The sequence below is a fragment of the Bos grunniens genome, chromosome 7 (assembly GCF_055505025.1).
Source record: "Bos grunniens cultivar Pamir isolate PY7600 chromosome 7, Bosgru_T2T1.0, whole genome shotgun sequence".
In the NCBI taxonomy this organism is placed as follows: Eukaryota; Metazoa; Chordata; class Mammalia; order Artiodactyla; family Bovidae; genus Bos; species Bos grunniens.
This window is the reverse complement of record NC_141171.1, coordinates 53,967,332-53,982,448: the sequence shown is the minus strand read 5'-3', so window position 1 is coordinate 53,982,448 and position 15,117 is coordinate 53,967,332. Positions and strand designations below refer to the sequence as shown.

General features: G+C 41.2%; 1 protein-coding gene across 11 annotated transcripts in view; it reads right to left on the bottom strand.

The window, feature by feature from the left end:
• Window positions 1-15,117, bottom strand: part of ARHGAP26 (Rho GTPase activating protein 26) — a 475,560-nt gene that overhangs the window by 198,951 nt on the left and 261,492 nt on the right. For all 11 annotated transcript variants that reach the window (XM_086412177.1, XM_086412175.1, XM_086412178.1 and 8 more), the window contains exon 12: window positions 13,877-13,913. In XM_086412177.1, the coding sequence (XP_086268303.1) occupies window positions 13,877-13,913 (37 nt within the window). The remainder of the gene's footprint in view (window positions 1-13,876; window positions 13,914-15,117) is intronic.

Genomic DNA, 15,117 nt, shown 5'->3' with positions numbered 1-15,117 from the left:
TAAGCCTGTTTGCTCACTTGTAACTCCTTGCTGTGAAAAGCATTTCTGCAAATGGTACCCATCCACGCACCACATTCATGCTCCCTGCCATAACCCCATGCTGTCTTGAAGAGATGAATATTTAAAAACCTATCTTTGTATCACGCTGAGTTAACAAACTTGTAGTTAATGGGCCAAACTCACTGTTGCCTGTTTTGTAAATAATGCCATCTCCTTCGTTTCCATATTGTCTATGGCTGCTTTCAGAACACCAGAGCAGAGCTAAATAGCACTACAAATCCAAAAATCTGCTCCTTTCCTGAAAAACCTGACCCCTGTGCTAAGCAGTAACATTAGAAAACTGGATGGGGCAGGGAGAAGTTATGTTTACTTGTGGGCCGGTCCCCAGTCAATACACACTAAATAAATATATAAATTTAAAGGCAATTGAAAACATTTGTCTGGTCATATACAAAATGATCTGGGCTTTCGCCAGCAGTGTATATCCCCCACTTTGAGAAATGCAGTCATGAGGATCCAGAGGGTTCAGTGAATTAACACAGGCTGGCCTCCAGCCCCCAACAGCAGGGGTGTTGGCTTCTGCCCTTTGTTCTCTTCCCCTGCTCAGCTCAGAAGTGGTTCCCCTAATCCAGTGACTTCTTTCTTCCTCATATGGGAGAGTAATTGGTATGACCAGATAACAACAAGGATAATAACCACAGTAATTAGGCACTTATTCGCTAATAGGCCAGATATTGTGCTGGGCTTTTATGCTCACAGCAAGGTTATGAGGTAGGGTTGTGATTTATCCTCATTTTACAGACAGGGAAAGAGAAGCTTAGAGAGGCCCAGCACTGACCCACGGTTTCATGGCCAGCGGGCCTGCAGGATAATCTGCATCATTCACACAGTACCCTCCCAGTTCACCAGGAATTGTATTCACCAGGAAACAGCTCTCCCAGTTCACCCATTAGGACTGACCCATGTGAAGTTACGTGAAATGTGTACAAAGACTGATGTACAAGGATGCTCACCCTGATGTTATTCACAAAAGCAGAGCTCTGGAAAGGACATTCAAGACCAATGACAGGAAATAGTTCAACAAATCAGGATGCACTCTTATGACAGAGCATGAAACAACCATTACAAATAATACTTATAAACAACTTTCATCATCTGAGAAATTGTGAATTTTTAAAAGCAGAATACCAACAAGTATGTTCAGTATAATGTCAATTAAGTAGAAATATATACTGACATTGGGAAAATAAACATAAGACATCATGAAAAAAGAAAAAGCAAGGAAGAAGTATCTCTAGAGATGAAATTATAGATGATTCTTATTGAATTTTTGAAAATCTTTGCTATATTTCCTTAATGTTCTACAATGAGTTCATATTATTTTCATAATAAGTAAAAATACAGATCTGTCAAACCTTTGGAATGAGGTTCAGAGATTCAATGTCCACACCCTACAGATCCTAATTCCAACTTTGCAAACTTTCTCCAATCACTGCTGTCCCCCTCACCTCTAGTGTGAATGACAAGTTGGCAACCTGAAGTGGGTTCTTAGGCATTATGCAGATAAAAAGGATTCTTGTTAAAGTATTAGGTTAAAAACAAACTGGAAGGAATGAAGGGATTAAAACAAGGAAATAAAAGAGGAAGAACTATATTTCCTTCTTCTGGGGAGAAGGGAGGGTACTTTTTAAAGTCTTTCTAGCCTAGCTGGAAGTCCATTCCAACTGGCTGTGGGCACTTGCCTCCACATTAATGTATCTGTAAAAGCACAGATATTAAGTCTAGTGAAAGGTTCAGGTTAAAGCACAGAAACACATTCAACAAGAGGAGGAAGCAAGAAAATGGCAGCAGTGTCCCTCTGAAAAGCCAGGTGGGGTCAGAAGGGCACAAAAAGGCACACCTAGGGCACCTCAGGCATATTTCTTTGAAACCACCCGATTGGCCCAGGGGATCTGAGTTAATACACTAAGGGACCCGTCACTAGAAGCCAAGATTAGGAGACAGCCCTCTCTATCTCAGTCTGTCGGCTTCCTAACAGCTGGCAAAGCAGTGGGAGAGCATCATTTCCACAAACAAGCTAATCTTTCCACAGCTAAGTAGGCAGTGACATTTATTGTTTAAAACTTCAAAGCTGGTAAAGACGAACTCACACTAGAACAGCCTGCCTTTCCCTGGATCTCTTGCATTGGACTGTGTACTCTCTCTGACAAATTTGCAGCTTTCCAACTGTCCCTCCAGTGGGACGACAGGACAACAGGAAGGGGCTGAGAACAGGTTCCTTCCTGGCGCCTCCTCCTGCTTCTGACCTGGGCTCACTTCAAAGGAGAATGAACCAGCTCTCACAGAGCCTTTGGGGAGTAAATCTCACAACTGTACCATACGTAAGATGCGATGGGACATGCAGACTCAGGAGATATGCATTAAGGTGGCAACATTCCTGCCCAGGGAAGACTCTTGTTCTTTGTAATAACAGAGGGGAAAATCAGTGACAGTCATTTGCTGTCTAGATGACTGACACTGGTGCGATCACCTCCTCAGTAAAGAAGCGTAGGGAGCAACAAACAGGACTTCCTTCTTCTCTGCTATTCTTACTCCTGTTTTTTCCTTCCCTTCACTACTGGTTACAAATGTGACTAATGAGAGAAAACTCAGTGTCACTGCTGCATATTCTTCACATTCCAGGACCAAACCCAGGTAAGGTTCCTGATGGCAGCAGGATCCATGGTTGAGCCGCCCATACAATTGGCAAAAAAAAAAAAAACAGATTGGGATTTGAATTTAGTATGTAGGGCTTAACTTAACCAAGAATACAGAAGACTTCTAGGCAGAAAACTAAAATGCTAACAGACGTGTGAATAAATGGAAAGACATTCAAAGCTCTTGAAGGATGTGACTTAGCACTATAAAAGTGTCGATTTTCAGCTGCATGTAAATCAATGCAGTTAGAACTCTCCTTCACACCATACACAGAAATAAAATTACTTAAAGACTTAAATATAAAGACATGACACCATAAAACTCTTAGAAGAGAACATAGGCAAAACATTCTTTGACATAAATTGTAGCAATAATCTCTTAGGTCAGTTTCCCAAGACAAAAGAAACGAAAGCAAAAATAAATGAATAGGACCTAATCAAATGCACAAGCTTCTGTACAGCAAGGAAATGATAAACAAAACAAAAAGACAACCTATGGACTAGAAGAAAATATTTGCCAATGATGTGACCTACAAGGGCTAAATTTCCAAAATACACAAACAGCTCATATAACCCAATAGCAAAAAAAAGGCGGGGCCCGGGGGAGGGGAGGGAGGAGGGACAGAAGACCTAAATAGACATTTCTCCAAAGAAGACATAATTTCTCCAAAGAAGAGATACAGATGGTTAAGATGTATATGAAAATATGCTCTACATCACTAATTATTAGAGAAATACAAATCAAAACTACAATGAGGTATCATCTCACACCAGTCAGAATGGCCATCATCAAAAACTCTACAAATAATAAATGCTGGAGAGGGTGTGGAGAAAAGGGAACCTTCCTACAGTGTTGGTGGGAATGAAAATTGGTGCAGCCACTACAGATAATACTGTGGAGGTTCCTTATAAAACTAAAAATAGAGTTATCATATGATCCAGAAATTCCCACTCCTGAGGATTATCCAGGAAAGACAAAAACTCCAATTCAGAAAGATTTATGTACCTCAATGTCCACAGCAGCACTGTTTACAATAGCCAAGACATGGAAGCAACCTGAATGTCCACTGACAGAGGAATGGATAAAGACGATGTGGTACATATATACAATGGAGTATTACTCAGCCATTTAAAAAATACTGCCATTTGCAGCAACATGAATAGACCTAGAGAATACCACACTAAGTGAAGTAAACCAGAGAAAGACAAATATTATATGATATCACTTACATATGGAATCTAAAAAATAATACAAATGAACTTATTTATGAAACGGAAACAGACTCACAGACATAGAAAACAAAATTATGGCTACCAAAGGGGAAAGCTGGAGAAGGGATAAATTAGAGGAGTATGGGATTAACGGATACTACTATATACAGGCTAGATAAACAATAAGAATTTACTGTATACACAGGGAACTATATTCAGTATTTAGTTATAACCTAAAGAATCTGAAAAAGACTATGTGTGTGTGTGTATGTATATATATATATATATATGTATTACATATATATATCAGTTTTATACATATATATAAAACTGAATCACTTTGCTATACACCTGAAATTAACATAGTACTGTAAATCAACTATCCTTCAATAAAAAAATTTTCAATTTAAAAAAGTATTTGTTATTTGTAAAGCATACTATGAGAAACAACATTTAAGACTAAACCATTATTAATATTTTAAGTGTCAATTTTCTGCCAATTAACCTGTATACTTCAATGCAATCCCAAATGAAAATTTCAAATTTTTGAGGAAATTTTTATGTAGAAGGATAAAGGTCCACAATCAGCTAAGTCAACCGTTGAAAAGCAAAGAGAGGAAACTCAAACTACCAGATATTAAGACTTGCCTCAAAGTCATCATATTAAAATCAGAAAGGTATTAGCACAAGAACAGACAGATCAGGCCAAGGAAATAAAGAGCTCAGAGACAGAGCTCAGATATGCAAACACAAGAAAGCTGGTATCACAAGTAAAAGAGGGAGAGAATAGATAGCTTCACACATGTTGTTGGGAAAACTGGCTTTTTAAAACAAAATTGAATCCTTATGAAACACCATATACAAAGATAGATATCAACTGGAGAAACCGAAGTGTGAAAGACAAAATCATGAAGTCAATAAAAGAAAATGTAGGTGTAGGTGCACATCTTTGCAACATGGGTCAGGAAGGCCTTTTTCAAAACACAACTTGAAAATCACAAACCAGAAGGAAAAAAAAATCAAATTTATAAAAAGTAAAGCTTTATACTCAAAGATATCAAACATAATATCAAATGTCAGATGGCAAAATAGGAAGATATATTTAAAATCTACAACAAGGAATTAATATCTAGACTATAGAAGGAATTTTATAAATCATCAATAAAAAATGGTAACTGCAATAGAAAAATGGGCAAAGGACACAAATAGGCAAAAAGCAGAAGAGGATACCCAGTAAACTCATCAGTTATCAGAGAAGTACAAATTAAGACAACAATGAGCTACCATTTTATATCTACTAGACTGGTAAAAAATTACAAAGCTGAATATAATGGCAATAGCTGACAGGAATGAGGAAATGGAAACACTGGGCTGGGGAAACTGTGAACAGGCTACTTACTCTAGGTCACAAAGGTGAGAGCCTTCCTTCAAACCAAGTACACACACACACACCCTCTGACTGACCAGCAACTCTCCGGGAGGGTAAACCCCAAGGAGATTCTCACACAAGGGGACCTGTACGAAGACGTCCACTGTGGTACGGTAATGGTGATGAAGAGTGGGAGGGCATCTCTGCCCAGTGCTACACACTGTGGAGCATGCAGCAGACAGAAGCCACTGTAAGTACACAGAGGAATATGAGCGGCTCCCAACACAACACTGGAGGAGCAGGGCAGGAAACAGAACACAACAAACGCTTGTATAACTTAAAACACAGGTAGGTAAGAGACTGACTGTCCAAGAATACACTTTAAAGATATACAATAGAACAGTGTGAAGGAGGACAGGAATAGGAGGTGGGAAAAGAATTCCAAGGGAATGAGTGAGTGAACACACGAAGGAGGGAAGGGAGGAGGGAAGGAAGGGAGGGAGGGAGGGAGGGGTCATGCACGACAAATCTGGGAGAATGATTAAATCATTCTCTCTGTGCCTGAGATCCAAACAGAGAAGAAAGAGAAGGGGGGAAAGGCTCTGCAAAGAAAGGTGCATATATTTGTCTGCTGGCAACCTCTCCCTGGCACCGGGCCACCTGGAAAGTACCAGCAGCTGCCAGACATTATGTATGGCCCTGTTTTATACCCCACAGACACAGTAAGGCCTGAGAGAAACTTCAAGAGAAAAAGCAACAAATTCAGCCCTGTCCCCAAAGGAATTCCCTTTTGCTACCTGTCTCTTCAAACATTCTGGTTCTGTGATTAAAATGTTGGCACTCAAACTCCCACCAAAATATATTCTATAAAGGAAAATACTAGACATTTGGAAGTTGGCTATCAGAGGTGAAAAGCACGATGTCCAGCTCTTAAACTCCTGTCAGACTGACTTTTTTCCTTTAAAAAAGTTTTGATGGTCCTATAAACACTTGCAGAACAACCAGACCCTGGGCAATAGTGCTTCCTGTGGCGATGAGTGCTATAGTGGGTGTGCAGTGAAGCTGCAAATTACTGCCAGGAGGAATAAGAAAGGGACAGCACTCTGGAGAGGAGGCGAGGCGAGGTGAGGCCAAGGCCTGTGTGATGGGAAGAGGGGATCCTAATGTCAAAGGTCGGGAGAAAGCACCAGTCCAGAACACTCCTCTGGTTTTGCCAGCTTGGAAATTAATGAACAGAACATCTCTTAGGATAGCAATACCCTAGAAAAACAGTTTCTGTGAAAAGTGCTCCTGGAAAAGTGGTCAATATGTTTAATATCTTTTTCTCTCCCACTTCCTAAATGAAAGGGTAAGCAACTGAGGAATCATCAGAGACTCGAGGCAGCCAACTCTCTGTGCCCTGTGGGTGACAGGATGCCAAAAGCAAAATGTTCAAGTGTCTGTGTTTCCCAAAATGGAACTTTCTGCATTGCCCTTTTCCTAGGGAGGTAGAAAATCTTTTGTGGTTAACAGCAAAGACGTTAGAGTCAGACAGCACTCAGATTAAATACATCTCCCGAGTTTACCAACCTCAACTTCCTAATCTACAAAGTAGGTCAAGAGCACCTACCTCACCCAGCACTGTGAGCATTAAATGAGCTAATGTGCATAAAACACGGTGAAAAACTGTAAGCAACTGATAAATGCTACCTATTAATAGCTATTATTATAAAACACATACCCTCTGTTGACAATTGAAAGTCTAAAGAATATTTAAAGTAGAAGGTCAGCATCTTGTAGTAACCTATCCTCTATCCTGCAGAGAAGGCAATGGCACCTCACTCTAGTACTCTTGCCTGGAAAATCCCATGGATGGAGAAGCCTGGTAGGCTACAGTCCAGAGGGTCACTAAGAGTTGGACACGACTGAGTGACTTCACTTTCACTTTTCACTTTCATGAACTGGAGAAGGAAATGGCAACCCACTCCAGTGTTCTTGCCTGGAGAATCCCAGGGATGGAGAATCCTGGTGGGCTGCAGTTTATGGGGTTGCACAGAGTCGGACACGACTGAAGCAACTTCAGATGCAGCAGCAGCATCCTCTATCCTGAGTAACAGCTTGCTGACAAATGTATTTCCAGACTTTTTTTCTATCAATATATCTAGACAAGTCAAATAATTTTAATAAATGCACCATTCCATGATCTGAATTTTCAAAAGCTCAATGAACAGTATATGGGGGACACTGCTTCTGCAAATATATCAAGATCTCTCTCATTCTTTTTCTTTTTTGGGGGGGTTTAAATGTTTTTTTAATTTTATTTTTTTATTGAATGATAATTGCTTTATAGAATTTTGCTGTTTTCTGTCAAACTTCAACATGAATCAGTCATAGGTATACATATATCCCCTCCCTTCTGAACCTCCCTCCCATCTCCTTCCCCATTCCACCCTTCACCCCTCTAGGTTGATACAGAGACCCTGTTAGAGTTTCCTGAGCCATACAGCAAATTCCCGTTGGCTATCTATTTTACATATGGTCTCTCATTCTTTTTAAAGGCTACATAGTATTCTATGATACTTTTAATAAACTTTCTACTGAACATTTGGATTGTTTCTAGTTCTTCACCTATTATTATCAATGCTCTGGTGAACTTTTTTTTTTTTTTTTTTTAACAGAAACATCTTTGTGCTCCAATCTATTCTTTAGGACAAATCACTAGGTCAAACGATATTTACTTTTTTTTTATTATTATTAATACTTGGTGAGTTTTTCTTTTTATTTTTAACTTATTTTATATTGGGGTATAGGGCTTCTCTCAGAGAAAGCAATGGCATCCCACTCCAGTACTCTTGCCTGGAAAATCCCATGGATGGAGGAGACTGGTGGGCTGCAGTTCACAGGGTCGCTAAGAGTCGGACACAACCGAGCGACTTCACTTTCACTTTTCACTTTCATGCATTGGAGAAGGAAATGGCAACCCACTCCAGTACTCTTGCCTGGAGAATCCCAGGGACGGGAAGCCTGGTGGGCTGCCGTCTATGGGGTCGCACACAGTCGGACACGACTGAAGCGACTTAGCAGCAGCAGCAGCAGGGCTTCTCTGGTGGCTCAAATGGTAAAGAATCCGCCTGCAATGTGGGAGACCTGGGTTCAACCCCTGGGTTAAGAAGATCCCCTGGAGGAGGGCACGGCAACCCACTGCAGCATTCTTGCCTGGAGAATTTCCAATGGACAGAGGAGCCTGGCAGGCTATACTTCATGGGGTCGCAAAGAGTCAGACACGACTGAGTGACTAAGCACAGCACAGCACATAGTCGATTAACAACGCCATGTTAGTTTGTACAGTAAACTGTGTCCTGGGGAGTACACTGCATAGTACAGTGCTGAGGTTTACAGTAAAGGGTTAAGTTATACATATACATGCGTCCATTCTTTTTCAGCATATATTCTTTGGGCTTCCTAGGTGGTGCTACTGGTAAAGAACCCACTTGCCAATGCAGGAGATGTTTGAATTCTTTTCCAAACTCTTTTACCATTTAGGTTGTTATATAATATTAAGCAGAGTTCCCTGTGCTATATAGTAGGTTCTTGTTGGTTGCCCTTTTCATACTGTTCATACTGTTCATGGGGTTCTCAAGGCAAGAATACTGAAGTGGTTTGCCATTCCCTTCTCCAGTGGACCACATTCTGTCAGATCTCTCCACCATGACCCGCCCGTCTTGGGTTGCCTCACAGGCATGGCTTAGTTTCATTGAGTTAGACAAGGCTGTGGTCCTAGTGTGATTAGATTGACTAGTTTTCTGTGAGTATGGTTTCATTGTGTTTGCCCTCTGAGAAATAACTTCAGAAAGAATGAAGGGATGGAGCCAAAGCAAAAACAATACCCAGCTGTGGATGTGACTGGTGATAGAAGCAAGGTCCGATGCTGTCAAGAGCAATATTGCATAGGAACCTGGAATGGCAGGTCCATGAATCAAGGCAAATTGGAAGTGGTCAAACAAGAGATGGCAAGAGTGAATGTCGACATTCTAGGAATCAGCGAACTGAAATGGACTGGAATGGGTGAATTTAACTCAGATGACCATTATATCTACTACTGCGGGCAGGAATCCCTCAGAAGAAATGGAGTGGCCATCATGGTCAACAAAAGAGTCTGAAATGCAGTACTTGGATGCAATCCCAAAAACGACAGAATGATCTCTGTTCGTTTCCAAGGCAAACCATTCAATATCACAGTAATACAAGTCTATGCCCCAACCAGTAACGCTGAAGAAGCTGAAGTTGAACGGTTCTATGAAGACCTACAAGACCTTTTAGAACTAACACCCAAAAAAGATGTCCTTTTCATTATAGGGGACTGGAATGCAAAAGCAGGAAGTCAAGAAACACCTGGAGTAACAGGCAAATTTGGCCTTGGAATACGGAATGAAGCAGGGCAAAGACTAATAGAATTTTGCCAAGAAAATGCACTGGTCATAACAAACACCCTCTTCCAACAATACAAGAGAAGACTCTACACATGGACATCACCAGATGATCAACACCGAAATCAGATTGATTATATTCTTTGCAGCCAAAGGCAAAAACAAGATCAGGAGCTGACTGTGGCTCAGACCATGAACTCCTTATTGCCAAATTCAGACTTAAATTGAAGAAAGTAGGGAAAACCACTAGACCATTCAGGTATGACCTAAATCAAATCCCTTATGATTATACAATGGAAGTGAGAAATAGATTTAAGGGCCTAGATCTGATAGATAGAGTGCCTGATGATCTATGGAATGAGGTTTGTGACACTGTACAGGAGACAGGGATCAAGACCATTCCCATAGAAAAGAAATGCAAAAAAGCAAAATGGCTGTCTGGGAAGGCCTTACAAATAGCTGTGAAAAGAAGAGAAGTGAAAAGCAAAGAAGAAAAGGAAAGATATAAACATCTGAATGCAGAGTTCCAAAGAATAGCAAGAAGAGATAAGAAAGCCTTCTTCAACGATCAATGCAAAGAAATAGAGGAAAACAACAGAATGGGAAAGACTAGGGATCTCTTCAAGAAAATGAGAGATACCAAAGGAACATTTCATGCAAAGATGAGCTCGAAGGACAGAAATGGTATGGACCTAACAGAAGCAGAAGATATTAAGAAGAGATGGCAAGAATACACAGAAGAACTGTACAAAAAAGATCTTCATGACCCAGATAATCACGATGGTGTGATCACTGACCTAGAGCCAGACATCCTGGAATGTGAAGTTAAGCGGGCCTTAGAAAGCTTCACTATGAACAAAGCTAGTGGAGGTGATGGAATTCCAGTTGAGCTATTCCAAATCCTGAAGGATGATGCTGTGAAAGTGCTGCACTCAATATGCCAGCAAATTTGGAAAACTCAGCAGTGGCCACAGGACTGGAAAAGGTCAGTTTTCATTCCAATCCCAAAGAAAGGCAATGCCAAAGAATGCTCAAACTACCATACAGTTGCACTCATCTCACACGCTAGTAAAGTAATGCTCAAAATTCTCCAAGCCAGGCTTCAGCAATATGTGAACCGTGAACTTCCTGATGTTCAAGCTGGTTTTAGAAAGGCAGAGGAACCAGAGATCAAATTGCCAACATACGCTGGATCATGGAAAAAACAAGAGAGTTCCAGAACATCTATTTCTGCTTTATTGACTATGCCAAAGCCTTTGACTGTGTGGATCACAATAAACTGTGGAAAATTCTAAAGAGATGGGAATACCACAACACCTGATCTGCCTCTTGAGAAATTTGTATGCAGGTCAGGAAGCAACAGTTAGAACTGGACATGGAACAACGGACTGGTTCCAAATAGGAAAAGGAGTTCATCAAGGCCGTATATTGTCACCCTGCTTATTTAACTTATATGCAGAGTACATCATGAGAAACGCTGGACTGGAAGAAACACAAACTGGAATCAAGATTGCCGGGAGAAATATCAATAACCTCAGATATGCAGATGACACCACCCTTATGGCAGAAAGTGAAGAGGAACTCAAAAGCCTCTTGATGAAAGTGAAAGTGGAGAGTGAAAAAGTTGGCTTAAAGCTCATAATTCAGAAAACAAAGATCATGGCATCCGCTCCCACCACTTCATGGGAAATAGATGGGGAAACAGTGGAAACAGTGTCAGACTTTATTTTTCTGGGCTCCAAAATCACTGCAGATGGTGACTGCAGCCATGAAATTAAAAGATGCTTACTCCTTGGAAGGAAAGTTATGACCAACCTAGACAGCATATTCAAAAGCAGAGACATTACTTTGCCAACAAAGGTTCATCTAGTCAAGGCTATGGTTTTTCCAGTGGTCATGTATGGATGTGAGAGTTGGACTGTGAAGAAGGCTGAGTGCCAAAGAATTGATGCTTTTGAACTGTGGTGTTGGATAACACTCTTGAGAGTCCCTTGGACTGCAAGGAGATCCAACCAGTCCATTCTGAAGGAGATCAGCCCTGGGATTTCTTTGGAAGGAATGATGCTAAAGCTGAAACTCCAGTACTTTGGCCACCTCATGCGAAGAGTTGACTCATTGGAAAAGACTCTGATGCTGGGAGGGATTGGGGGCAGGAGGAGAAGGGGACGACAGAGGATGAGATGGCTGGATGGCTTCACTGACTCAATGGACATGAGTCTCAGTGAACTCCGGGAGTTGGTGATGGACAGGGAGGCCTGGCGTACTGCGATTCATGGGGTCACAAAGAATCAGACACGACTGAGGGATTGATCTGATCTGATCTGATCTGTTGGTTGCCCATTTTAAATACAACAGTGTGTACACATCAATCAAAAGATGTTTACTTTTTAAAGGCTTCTGGTACCTATGTCCTAAAGGCCTTACAGAATGGTACAACCAGCTGGCATGCCCACCAGCAGAATCCTGGTCATCTCTCATATCTATTGGCACTTATCTCAAGGAGAGACAAGCAGGTTTGTAGGTCAAAAGTTACAGGCCAGCTTCTGGTCTGGGGGAGGGAGCAGGGGTGGTTCTCCATTCATATATGTCTCAACCCCCACAGTTCTGGGTCCTTTATAACAGACATGGGTTGTAGGCTGGGCCGTGGGGTGGGCATCTACCTTCTCCTGTCCCGGGGGTTCGCTGATCTCCCTGCAGGTAAACCACCATGCTCTCATTTTATGAGCACTTTTGAAACCATCTATCAAGGTGCGTTGCTATCCTCTGGGTGGGCCAAAGCAAGACCATCTTGATGCTATCTTTCCTGGGAATCTGGACCTTCAAAAGAGTGAGGCAAGGACTGAAAAATTCTATGGGCTTTATGATCCTGCAAGTATCATCCAGAGGACCCTTTCCCGTTGGTTCTCAGGTCTCCAGAACTGTCCGGCTTTCAAGCCTTCGTTCTTCAGCTCTTCCTACCTTACTTTGAATTACTCTGAGGACTTCTATATTCCTTCATTGTTTTTAATATTGTTTTTGCTATGGCTATTTTAGGACAAGTTAGCCAGAGTTGATTTCAGATATTCTAAAGCAATCCCACCTGATACAGAGGGGGAAAAAATGACCTGTTTCTTTGAATATTTACTTGAAAAAAAATTTCCCTTGTTCAATTCCTGAGGGGAAAAAAGAAACAACAAAAAATAGTTTTCCTCCCCTAAAGCCTCTGAACTTACCAACAGCAACCATTCCAAATTACTTAATATTTTAAAACTTCTGATAAAAATCTGTATTTTGGAAAGAATGAAAGAAGGAAAATCTCTGCTCCATAATGGATTTCACACATACATAAAATGGCTCATCCTTTTGTCCACAAGAAGAGGCACTGTTTTACTGACTTTTCTGACAATACTAGAATTCATGGGAGGGCTACCTTGGAATCTTTTTCCAAATGGATTTTACAAAAGCAAATCTGAGGCAAGGGGACAGAATTTCCTTTGTACTCTGGTAGCAACGTGGAAGGAATGTGTTTTTTCCCCTATGCACCAAGTAGATAATCAGCCTAAACACTTAGCAAAAGCAGTTCCATTTTAATCCCATCATCTTTACAAGGTTACAGGCACCCTTGGAAACCACAATTAACCAGAGTACTCAGAGCCAGTGGTAGGGGAAACCTGCTGTATAATGCTACAGAGGCTGCCCAGGGTCACTCCCATCAAAACGGAATATTATTACAGAGTTCACCGTCTCCACTCATAACTCTCCAGAGCAGCAACAAGGAACAGAGTTAGTTACTAAGTGATCACTAAGATGGTTCTTGCCTCTTCAGGCCTCTGAGCGAGACTGTGTGGGAGGCAAAGTCAGTTCTGGACAGGGTGCTGGGGGAGCTGGGTATTATTGGATTAAGTGACTTTTAAGTGGTGACTGGAGCTACATTCTTAAGACAACACAGGATTAACTGAGATAATGTACATAAACATTCTTTGCACAGTGTGAAGGGTTATACAGTGCAAGATGTCATCACAGCCATGCCCCTCAGGCTCATTGACCCTCCTGACATGGTATATTTGGGCAGAAGCAGCTCAGACTGCACTGGGGGAATGGGGCCAACCCAATGTGCCCACAGCACCTCCTGGTGGTTCTTCCCCAGAATGGCAACTTCACCAGGCCCAGGCCCACACCCAGCTGTAGGAAAAGTGTCTAAGCAACATACTTACTCCCTTCGCTCTGGCTGTCTTTGTTTGAGTTGTAGACCTGGAAAACAGAAATAACATTTACTTGTGTGCATTTTATACCACCCAACAGGTTCACTATACAAAACCATTACATTCTCCTTTTGTCTACCGTGTGCTAGAAAATGGAAGGCAATTTCTGGCCCCCAAATGGAAATTTCTTCTATTATTACTCACTTCCTAATATTTACTTCAGGAGAAGCGATGGCACCCCACTCCAGTACTCTTGCCTGGAAAATCCTATGGACAGAGGAGCCTGGTGGGCTGTAGTCCATGGGGTCACTAAGAGTTGGACACGACTGAGCAACTTTCCTTTCACTTTTCACTTTCATGCATTGGAGAAGGAAATGGCAACCCACTCCAGTGTTCTTGCCTGGAGAATCCCAGGGACGGGGGAGCCTGGTGGGCTGCCGTCTATGGGGTCACACAGAGTCGGACACAACTGAAGCAACTTAGCAGCAGCAGACTTAGCAATATTTACTTTCCCTGTTCAGAGAATCATCTCTGGAGCTTTACTGTTAAAAAAAAAAAGTCATATACTTCCTTAAAAAAAAACAAAAACAAAAACTAATACGTGTATATAAACTAAAAGGGAGAAAAAAATTAATTAGTTACAAATCATTAAGCATTAACTGCACAGCAGGCAACTGCGCTAAGCAATTCACATGAATTATCTCAAATTATCTATGCAACAATTCTGTTGGGTAAGAACTGTTAATATCACTGATACACAGATGGAGAATTTGAGGCTAGAGAGGTTAACTAAGGTCTCACAGCTAGTGCATGGCAAAGTCTGGACAAAGATACATTACAAACTGTTAAGTGTTAACACAGGGGAATGGGACCAGTAACTTTTTACTGCGAATTTAAATGTTATAAGGAGAACATACTACTTTTACGACAAAATATCCTTAACTGATTTATACAAATCATAAAAGGGAATGTGTCCCAACATAAAACAGACAATGACACACTGGAAGAGTTGGCAAGCTTTTTCTTGCAAAGGACTAGATGGTAAACATTCTAGGCTTTGTGAGCTAAGAGGCAAAAGCCAAACCAATGATGATACAGGGACTTGAAAAACAAGAAAGACCACAAATTTTCACAATTTTTTCCTGACAAAATTCAAATAGAGTAAGTTTTGAAAATACAGGTATAATATTCCTAGCAGGGAAAATCAATCATTGTTTCATGGCTGTCTTTTTGGGGGATGCTTGGCTTGGTTC